This window comes from Primulina huaijiensis, chromosome 5 (genome assembly GCF_012295235.1).
Source record: "Primulina huaijiensis isolate GDHJ02 chromosome 5, ASM1229523v2, whole genome shotgun sequence".
Taxonomy (NCBI): Eukaryota; Viridiplantae; Streptophyta; class Magnoliopsida; order Lamiales; family Gesneriaceae; genus Primulina; species Primulina huaijiensis.
Window position 1 is genome coordinate 5704088 of NC_133310.1, and position 11203 is coordinate 5715290.

Here is an 11203-nt window from a genome sequence, read left to right on the forward strand (position 1 = left end):
TATGTATTTTAAAATAGATTGATTGAAATAAAATGTCGTCAAAGTGACCTCTTTATGAAAATTAATTTTATTTTGAAATACAAAAAAATTTTGGTATATAAAATTTATATGGATATTGATCGATCCAAAGGAATATTAATATTTAATATAATACATATGCACTTATAGTGGTAAACATGTCATAGTTTTTTGGTTTTTCATGTTAATTATAAATCGGCCTAAAGAAAAGATGTTATTTGACATGATAGTTATTATCAGTGTTTGAATTCTGTGCCAGGGAATCACTTACAAGTTAATCTTTTGTCCAAAGATAAAACATTAATGGAGTGCTCGATATCCTGTTTATGGGGTTTACATTATTTGAATTTATTGATTATTTTATTTGAATATTTAGTTGAGCATGTGTATTTGGGTTTTTTGTTTTCTATTAAGATTTAACTCCTACAAATATTCATTTCAACATAAATTTTATTTCTATGTTAATTAGCTCCAATTTTAAATCGTGGCAAGAGAATTTATTGATATTTCTTGGAGTCATGGATTTTTGGATCTTATGATAAGGGTTGACTCTCCTCTCGCCATTACGGATAAGAGTACCTCTAATGAAAAAAAGGAGTTTGAAAGGTTGGAGAGGTTGAATCGCATGTATATGATGATTATGAAGAGGGTCATGCCAGAAACATTTAGGAGCACAATGTCTAGAGACATTGCTACATCTAAGAATTTCCTTCAGGACCTCGATAAGAGGTGCGTTAAAGTGAAAATTTTGAAATTGATACACTTATCGAAAGCCTCATTTCAATTCTGTACAAGAGTAAGGGCAACATAAGGGAGTACATTATGGAAATGTCTAATTTTGCTTCAAAGTTGAAAGCACTAAATCTTGATCTCTCTGAAGACTTGTTGGTGCATTTGGTTTTGTTATCTCTTCCTTCACAGTTCAATCAGTTTAATGTGAGCTATAACTGTCAGACAAAGACTTGGTGTTGGATCGTGTGCTGGGCACCAAGAGTGCTTCAAACACAATATTCTCCAAGAGCTGCAATAGCTCGTGTTATAAGAATATTTACACCGATGAATTAAATCGAGTTTGATTAGAAGGCAAGCGGAAAACACTCGAAGTAATCATTCGTTAAGGAAACTGATATATTTTATATACTGTGCAACTGAATAACTGAAAAAGGGTAGATTAGTTTTTGCATTCCTCAATTCAGTTATGGTGACAACTGAACTGATGAATACTCTTGCTAATCCAGTTAGTTTGAAAACAACAGTTGATCTGTTAAATACACAAGATATGTTTATGGATGTTCGGAGACTTCAACTTCTCCTACATCACCCCTTCTACCTCCTCGGGTAGGATACACTAGAAGATTTAGATTTATACAACTGATTGTATAAATCTTACACAGCTTAGGACTTACACCACTGCCTAACTGAACTTCTACTCTAGACTGAAGGCAGAACCTTCCAGCCAACACTTTTTTAACGTCTATATGTCAAAGACTACATACACAAGTTTATTGTCTTTGTACAAGACTGTATTTGAGTGGTGGTGTGTGTGCGTGTGTGTGAGAACTGAACAATGAATACACCAGAAAGGTGTTCTCACACACTGATGGAAAATAGCTTCTATACTAAGCTGATATATCTTGAAGTGTTCCCTCGCAACTGGGCGTAATGCTTCTTGAAATCTGATGAATAATAAGCGTGCCCTTCTTATTTTTCCACACTCTCTGTGTTGTTATGATGATGGTCTTGGCCTGTATTTATAGCAGCAAGATGACCTTATACCAAGACTCAGTGCATGTGACCGTTGCAGCTTGAATGCATTCCTTGAAGTTTTTGTCTCGTCTTTTTCCGACATCTCTTCTGGAACAATTTGTCGTTAAGCTTTGCTGCTCGGTCCATTATTGTCCTTTGATTGGACAAAAGCTTATGTACCTTTGCACATTGCTGGATTCCAATAATGTTGAATGTCGTGTTATGCAACTGATTGCTCCTAACTGAATTTCTGAACTGGTTAGTTGAACTGGTCTGCAGTTGAATAAGTGAAATCAGTTGGCTCGTCAGCTGAACTGCTTTCACTAGTTCAGTTGAACTGATCAGCTGAGATCTTCATAAGTTGAACACTTCATCAGCTGGACGGGCTTCTGAAGGTTTCCTACTAAACTACCTTTCAGCTAGTTAATCAGTTGAACTGATTTAATATAAATCAGTTGGATTCTGTTCAGTTCATAAGATCAGTTGGTGCGCTCAGTTGGCGTATCCGATAGTCTTCAGTTTGGGCTATCAACTGATTATTTCAGTTCCAGTTTTCTGTGCATTTAAGGTAGATTATTAGAATCACAATAACAAGTTTTGTTAACATCAAAATCAAGTAAAGATTGTGAACATGAAATGTTCTAACACTTGGTGTCTGAATGAGCTCATCTCGCACTGTGTTCAGGAAGAGGAAAGGTTGAAGCAAGACAAGATAAAGTGTTCATTATAACTCTTCTTTGAAAGATAAAAGAAAGAAAAGGAAGGATAAGGAAGCTACGGATACACAGCCTCCGAAGAACAACAGAAGAATCCTAGTGATTCTCAAAGTACCGATTGTGTTCTTCTGTGGCAGTGATGAGTATATAAAGAAGCAATGTACAAATTATCACGTTTGACGTGCTAAGAAATGTATGCTTCTGAATATGATTTTTTCTGAGGTTAATTTAACTTCAGTGATTACACATACGTGGTGGATAGATTCTGGTGTAACAATCACACCAGTGTGTCTATGCAAGGTTGTTTGGGTTGTCGAAAACCAAGTGATGCTAAATAATCATTTACGTTAGTGACGGCAACAAATTTAAAGTTGAGGCAATAGGAAAATTTGGATTAATGTTGAAGACTGGAAAATTTGGATTAATGTAGTCGATGATTGTAATCTAAATAAAGAGATGCATAAATAAGAATTCGACCTGTTGAGTTTTCAAACCATGTATTTCGTTTGGTCATCTCTTCTTGTTAATTCTTCAAGTTATTGGTTTTGTAGTAATAAAATAAAAGTAGATTTTGCCAAAGAAGATCATACGGATGGGAACTACTCTTTAATTCTGCTTTAAAAACCTTATCTCTTTAATATCTTGATTGACTATGAAACGTGACAGGAGGAGGGAAAGACAAATATAATTTGTCTTTCTCTAAATAGATATGTTGGGAATGTAACCAAAATATCACATTAGAAATATAAGTGGAAGATCATAGGTTAATAAGATGCAAAAATATCTTAATTGATATGAGGTTTTTTGAATAAAAATCAAAATCAAATTCTTACAAGCTTGCTCAAAATGAATAATATCACGTGGCTTCCATTGTGGTTTGTTAGTGCTTTTAATAATGCAGCCTTTTAGTTGAAATGATAGGACAAGTGGAGGAAGTGTTTTGTTAACAAACGCTAAGATCTATATGTTCTATTCCACTAAATTTATATTAAATATTTTAAAAATTCTTAGTATTCATAAGATAAGATGTTTAATAATATATAAATTCTCACATCTTGTTTTATAATTAAGCTATCGAAGAGTTTGGATACGTTAAATTCTCCTTAGTTCATAGGAAAAGTTAGAGAGAAAAAATTTAATTTACCAAATACTTATTGACATCTTATTAAATACTACAAGTTACGATCCGTTACTTAAAATAATACTATTTTAATATTTACGAAAAAATAAAAATTTTCTTACTATATAATTAATAATAGACATAGTTCTCAAAATAAAATAATGATCACCATGCATTTTACAAAATAACTTTAATAATAAAATTCCAACATTTGAATACCACAATCATAAAAATCCCAAGTTAGTAACGACTAATTTAATTTTGAAAAAGTCTAACATCATAAAGAATTTTAACCTGCTAGTCACCAACACTAATGCATAAAAAATCATAGTAAATAGTTTTAAAACGTACATAAATAAAATATCATGATATGCAAGGTCCTCGGGTTTGCACTGCCACTAGTCCGAGCCTGCTCACTGGTCACCGCCTCCTCTCTTCTCATCTAAATCATCTGCATCGATCAAGTCTAGTGAGTCTAATAACTCATCAAACATAAGCCGTGAATAACAAGTAATACGTAAAAAAAATTCATACAATATAAACATAGCTTGTACATAGCATAATACGAGCATAAATATGTATAACGCGAATTTCTTGCATAAACATTTTCATAAAATCATATTTTCTTGCTCTTCATACATAATCGTAATCATAAATAATTTTGTGTAGGTCGTCTTATCAAACTAACCACGTTAGTGGGCCGACGGGGATCACTACAACGCTTGGACTGGATATCCACTCCCTAACATATAACATAATTCTCCCGAAGAGGTTGGAGAGGTCCTTGGACACGTTCTCCAACTTCCAAACTCATAAACATAATTGGCCACAAGACAAACTGTATACCTCAAAATAATTATTTTGCACGTCATACGTATTTACGAATATCATGTACCTCGTTGGATCGTTCCCGGACATGCTGCCACAACATCCACATATAAAATCAAAAAAAGCCCCTAAAAATGCATTCGGACACGTACGACTCCCGAATTAAATAGGACTACTTAGGATATACCAATCAACTTGGGACTCGACCCATACGTGAACCACATCCCAAACTACTGTCCAAGGCCCTAAACCAGCCCCGAACCATGACCGAACCTTTTAAACAATGCCCATCAATCTATCGAATACAACCTGTCCAAGGAATGACCCTTTGACACATATGCGCACCGCACGACTCCCTACCGATTCCAACCCGAACAAAGCCCGAACCAAGCCTTAGACTTGCCCTAAGACACCACTTAAGACCCTGGTTCGCCCCTTTCCAGCCAAAGACTCACGCACCAGCCCTGAATAACCCTAAATGTGCGCAGTCCCCACCTAGACCCTAGCCACGAGCCCTGGTCCAGCCATGCATTGAGCCACACGGACGAAGTCGCGACCACCCCTAAGCACTGCTGATTGCCTCTCGTGACTTCCTGATGTACCAGCAGCCTAACGACTCATCATGGACCCCCTAATAACATCTAAACACACTCCATATCATGACCATACGTAGTAGCATACCTTCGGATCAATACATCGAAGCCTGCGATCAAAAATCTCAAGAAAACTTGGAAGTTCATATGTATTTTGCATAAAAAAATGATATCGGTAACGTTCTATCACTCATATAATAAAACCAATGAATTTTCATGCATATTTCATATCAAAATACAGTATATAAGGTGATCGATACATCAAAGAAGGGTTTAGACATGCCTTTGCTTTTAAACGCACGAATTATCGTATACCGATGCGAAGAAGACGGAGGTCGAACAGAGAACGATTTGTTGCGCTTTTTCGCTTCAAAAGTGACGAAAATATTCAAGAAAACTAGGGTTAAGGCTTCGGTAAGGTACTGCTATGAGAGGAAGCCAAAAACCCCAAACCCTAGGCTAGTCTTCACGTTATTATGTGTGTTTGCGGCTAGTGTGTGTGAGGCGTGAGTTGTGAGAGAGAGCTAGGGTTAATCCTCCTATTTAACACAAAAATAATAATAATAACTAGGTAATTTAAATTTAATCACAACTTTTATTAAAAATTTAAATGTCATTCCAAGTAATTAAATCCCACAATTTGAAAATGGCAATTAAAAATGCTTAAAATCCTAAATTCATCTAATAAATTAAATACTAACAAAACTAATTAATTTAGATATAAACTAATTAAAAATATTATATCTCGAGTGAAAGGATTTAAATCCCCTACTTTTCAAAATTTGCTAATTAAAATGTTTAACATTCTTTTGGTTCACTCGATAAATTAAATTTGACCCTTAAATGCTAAAATTCATAAAATCTTTAAAATATATAATTTATCGACTTAAAATAAAAATATAACATTATATTTTAGCACCTCAATCGTTTCCGGTCTTATTTCTCGGTCTGATATCGAATATTCGTCTGAAAAACTAAAACTCGAGAAAATATTTTGAATTGCATAAAAAAACATATATACGTTTAAAATAATTTAAACACATATCATGCATCACCTAAATCATTAAATAAATAAATAAATAATTTCAATCATTTATGGGGTTTACATGTACTGTCTTGGGGCACTACACTGCAACTCCGAGAAAATAATTTTTTTCCCACTAAAATTTTTTATTTTGTATTTTGATCTATTATGTTTTCGATGTTTGTTTGTGTTCTAATTTTGATTTTTTTTAATCTTGTTTTTTCTTAGTGAAAACGTGATACTGAAAAATGATAATATGACATCGAAAAATATTGATGTGACATCGGATATCACGTTAACATGACATAAAATTAAAAATTAGTAATATCAAAACTAAAATCTAAAAATTTAATGGACCAAACCCAATAATCAGACAAGTTAACGGACCAACAAAGTTATTTTTCCATAAACTTATCAAAGCTAATTAATTCGAACATAATTCTAACATATATGTTCATACCAATTGGAGTTTCCAACTGAAATGATGCGTGAAATCAAGTACTTAAGATCCTCTATTATTATTATGGACTTGGAACTGAAATGAAAAAATAAAATAAAAAAAATCGGTTTGTACATTGAAAAAATTTCAAGCCACCGTAGCAGGTACCCTCTTTCTTGATATATTTCCATTATTAATGTATGTATGGTGAAGGAAATCGCATGGTTACGGGAAGAAATTATACACCTAAAACCACAAATTGCTGCTTGGCATTGCAAGTACTGTCACCATGTTTCCACAATAATGCCTAAAAAATTCCTTACTGGAAAAGAGGAACAGAGATGAATCAAAAAAATAAAGCGGAACGTGACAAATTGCGGCCGCTGTTCTTGGCCTCTTGCTAAAAAATTTCTCCCTTCTTTTCTTTTTATTTTTTTTGCAATATATTTTTCGCAGTGATTTTTGTCTCCCTGATCTTTCCAATATGGGGTACGACAAAATGATTTAACCATTTTTATCCTCATCCCTGTCTTGTTCTTCGTAGGGAAAGGTTTTCCTTTATAACCGGGGAGTAGGAAACCTCGGCATATGTGTCGTCGTTTGCTTGGGTTTTCAAAAGGTACCTTTTTTGAGTTTTTCCCTATCTTTATTACCTTTTTTGGACCTTTTTCCTAGATTTGATTGAACTTTATTGTCAGAATCTATTCTTGATTGATAAGGAGAGTTTTTTTAAAACAAAATTTTTGCTTTTTGGAACGATTCCATGTAAATTAATTTTAGATTTTTATGTGTGTACATTAACCTGAATCTTGTCTTTCCTATTGTAATTTATCTGATTAAGTAAATCGCAGATTATTACATTAATATTGAGATTTATCTAATAAACATCAAAAGATATCATTTACGGGTACACAAATCATAAAAAATATATATATTCATCGTCTCCAAAATATTCAGCCACGGTATGTGATATTAAAAAAGCAATTACAATAGTCAGTGGAAAATATAAAGTTGAATTTTTTGTTATCATCCAACTATTACACTATTATGATCGTTTCCATGGTTTGGAGCACATAGCCGTACTGATGTGAGTGCCTTGTCGAAATTCTTGGCCTTAGTGCCAAGATACTCGCTCCAAGTGATGGCCCTGTAGAGTGGTGGGTGACAATTGTCAACTAGTTTCGGGAGTGGGCTGATTTTGACACTTGATGGTGGTCCATACAGATATGCGATGGATAACCGGCGTCGAGTCCGGTTCACTACGGCTCGATGGAGAACACTTGGGTATAACCCATTCGACAGCATGTGCATGAGGTCCCCAACGTGGACCACCAGCGCTCCCGGGTGGGGCGGCACCGTGATCCACCCGCTGCCACCCTCTCGGAGGACTTGTAAACCGCTGGTGTTGCTTTGGTGGAGAATGGTCAGAATGGTGGAGTCGGTGTGGGCGGCTAGGCCCATGGCACGCTCCGGGTCCGGACAAGAAGGGTATGAATTCAGCTGCAATACTGCGCATCCTCCTTCAGGCTCGCCTTTCGGACCGACCCATTTTAAGTCCTCTTCTGTTATTCCCAATGACCCTAGCATGAGCCACATCAGGCGCCCAGCTAGTTTGTTCATCTCCTTTTTGTAGTTTTCTACTGTATCACTGCAAAATTTACAAATTCAAGTTATCAAAAATAATGTTCAGGAAATTATACATATATAACATCATTATATTGCATCCGATCGATTAGCTAAATCGTAAGAGATTGATTTAGAGTACGAGAATGTACCAAAACTTGTGATAGTCACGTGGCCAAAGTTGGCGAGCATGTTCGAGGGGTGATCCTGCAATGGTGAACCCCTCGGACCACATGAGCTTCGGAAAGAAGGAAGAAATTCGAGCCACCCCGTAACCTGAGACACCATCCGGAGGCCGCGCTGCCCTAAGCTTCTGATTTAGTGGCAGGGAGAAAAGCTGCTTTCCTGCCGACTCAATCTCATATAGAAAATTCTTAAAAATATTGTGGTTAATGACTTGGAACACACCCCATGTCTTGCATGCATGGCCGATGAGCTCGGTGGCATTTCGGTTATTAAGATCGATGATAGGGACGGATTCGGGATCGTACGTCCCACCGGCCGAGGTGTACTCGTCAAGGATCCTTGTCGTCGTCCATGCATGGGAGTCGGGCAATTCCTTGATCGAATTCAGGTCCAAGAATTTATGGTGAGGATGGACAGGGTGTGCTAGAAAGGGATCCGAAAGTACTCGTGAAGGCATGGTTTTTCGTGTACAAATTTGGAAAATAACGAATTACTATGATTCTTTAATTATTATTGATTAAAGAAGAAAGAATTGAGGTTTGGGTTTGGGTTTTGAGAGTCGTACATCGTACTATTCAAGATGTGTGTAGGAAGCTAGCTATCTAGCTTGGATATATATGAAGTTTAAGAGATTGTGGTGGTGTCTATTGTGTTTATATAGAAATGGAGGGGGGATGATCGATGACTACTCACCACCACTCACTCATGGATTTTTGAATTTGTTGTTTGTATTTTTGTTGAGTGTGCATTTCTTTCAGGATAATTTTAGTGATTTTCTTGATTGTTGTCCTATTATTCTTATATTCTTTTCATTTAAATAAATTATATTTACACTCGTATCGAAATACCGATGATTCTACCATTGAAATATTTTGTTGGCAACTTCGTTATCGCACAATTAGAAAGCTGAAAATGAAATGTGGAGGATACCAAAAATTGAGGGGATTTGGAGATAAAACTTTCACTAGGGTAAATATAAAAATATTATGTTTTGGCATAATTTACATGTTTTCAATAGGTAAATTCTACTAGGGGTATATTCTTAAGAGGACATATATTTTGACCAGGCAAATTTTGCTAGTGGTCCTTTTTTGGGGTGATACATATTTGACAAATGAAAACTCAAATGAATGATATATATTATGTATGTATGTGTGTATAGATAGATAGTAGGGAAAATGTGGAGCAGCGAGAAATGACCAGATTACCCCTGTGCATAGATTAGGAAAGGAAGCATCTCAACATCACACCACTATGGAAGGGGCTCCAAGAGGGCCCTATCACTTCTCCATGTGCCTTTGTCTTGTCCTCGAGTAGGAAAACATCCCCATCACATCTTCCCTACTTGGCCCTAATAGCCTCCCCATTCGCTACCAGAAAACACCATTCATGGTGAAATGACGGATATGACCTTTGCCTTTCGGATTTGATGAAACTTCACTCGAAACAAGGATATGGCTAGAGCGCTAGGAGGCGATCACATCCTCATTAAAGATTTGCATTCTCCAATCCTCAATTTGGAGTAATTGAGCTTAGATATGACAAAATAGGGGGAAACTTCAGTAGAGAAAACAAAAGGATTTAAAATATGGGACGCAATCCTCTGTTATACGTGATGTTCTAAACCGTCCTACATTTTATTTAAACAAGTCTCGTTTGAATAATAATTAAAAAAATAAGCACGCATTAAACACTATGTATAAATAAAATACAATAAATCATAAAAAAAACATACGACTAGTTTATTTTTTAGTTTAAAAAATCATCAATATATTGTTTTAATCATTTGTCGTGATTGATATATAATTTATTGTCCATCTCTTTTTAAAATATAGATGAATCGAATGTTTTGTCTGTGATATATTTTATTTTATTTATATGTACTATTTAATGCGTTTAATTTATAATAGTGTGTTCAAACAAGACTTCTTTTAGTAAAGTATAACATGGTTTGAATCACCAATTGTAGCAGATGATTTCGTCCCTATAAAACATTAACTGTTCATGCTTGTTATAAACATTTTATAAATCATGATTTGTTTACAATTAATTTGTAACGTTTAATTTTCGATAAGATAATAAAGGAAGACATTGTCCTCTATCTAGATATTTATTTAGTTAAATAAATTAAATTAAAGTGCGACGTGATTATCGACTAACGATGATTGTTTTGAATTAATAAAAAAAATTAGGAGGGAGATTTTGTCATGGTTTCCCCAAAACTCCCCATAAATTATGTAATTATTTTGATAATAAATATCCCAATAACTTTTGGCTTGTGGGTTGATTTTGTCCCTAGCTATTGACGAAGTGGACTTCTTAATCATCATCTTGATTAATCCAAGCATTTTATTAACATCCAATATCACATTTTGGGACCTCATTTTCACAGAGGATTTGGGGCAATCGTATCCACAACCACTATCTATTGCCTTTTCTTACATTTTGTTGTAAATTTCATTTACAGTTTTTTTCCAAAAATTCCCACATAAGAAAATAAAAATGTAGGTATATATTGTGTACGATAAATGCATGTGGGAAATATTTTATTAAAAGTTTATATATTTTGTAAAAATTATTTTTAGGTTTGATATAAGACGAGACTAAGTTTTTACAAGGGACATGCGTGTTACAAAGAGGGTATATTCACATGCATAATTGTCATTTATTTAAAATTAATATGCTCTTCACGTGGTTAAGTTTGGTGCCAAATTTTTTGAAATAAGAAATCGAAATTTATTGAAATGTTTAAACCATTTTAGATGTTGTTACGATCGAGCATTTATTACTAGGACAGAATCTATAGTTGTTAGTTAAGATGTAATTTTATTTCTTTATACTCGTGACAGCGTATAATATACCTATTTCGGTGCTAATGTGTAAGACCCTGTAATTAATTATCCGGTAATT

At 34.7% G+C, this 11203-nt stretch overlaps 1 protein-coding gene across 1 annotated transcript; it reads right to left on the reverse strand.

Annotated features, from left to right (window-relative positions):
* Positions 1-7400: 7400 nt before the first annotated feature.
* On the reverse strand, positions 7401-8910 carry LOC140977510 (gibberellin 3-beta-dioxygenase 1-like). Its single transcript, XM_073442252.1, has 2 exons — positions 8260-8910; positions 7401-8132 (listed from the first exon to the last, which is right to left on the reverse strand). The coding sequence occupies exons 1-2, from the start codon at positions 8748-8750 to the stop codon at positions 7511-7513; spliced, it is 1113 nt and encodes a 370-aa protein (XP_073298353.1). The 5' UTR covers positions 8751-8910; the 3' UTR covers positions 7401-7510.
* Positions 8911-11203: the final 2293 nt, after the last annotated feature.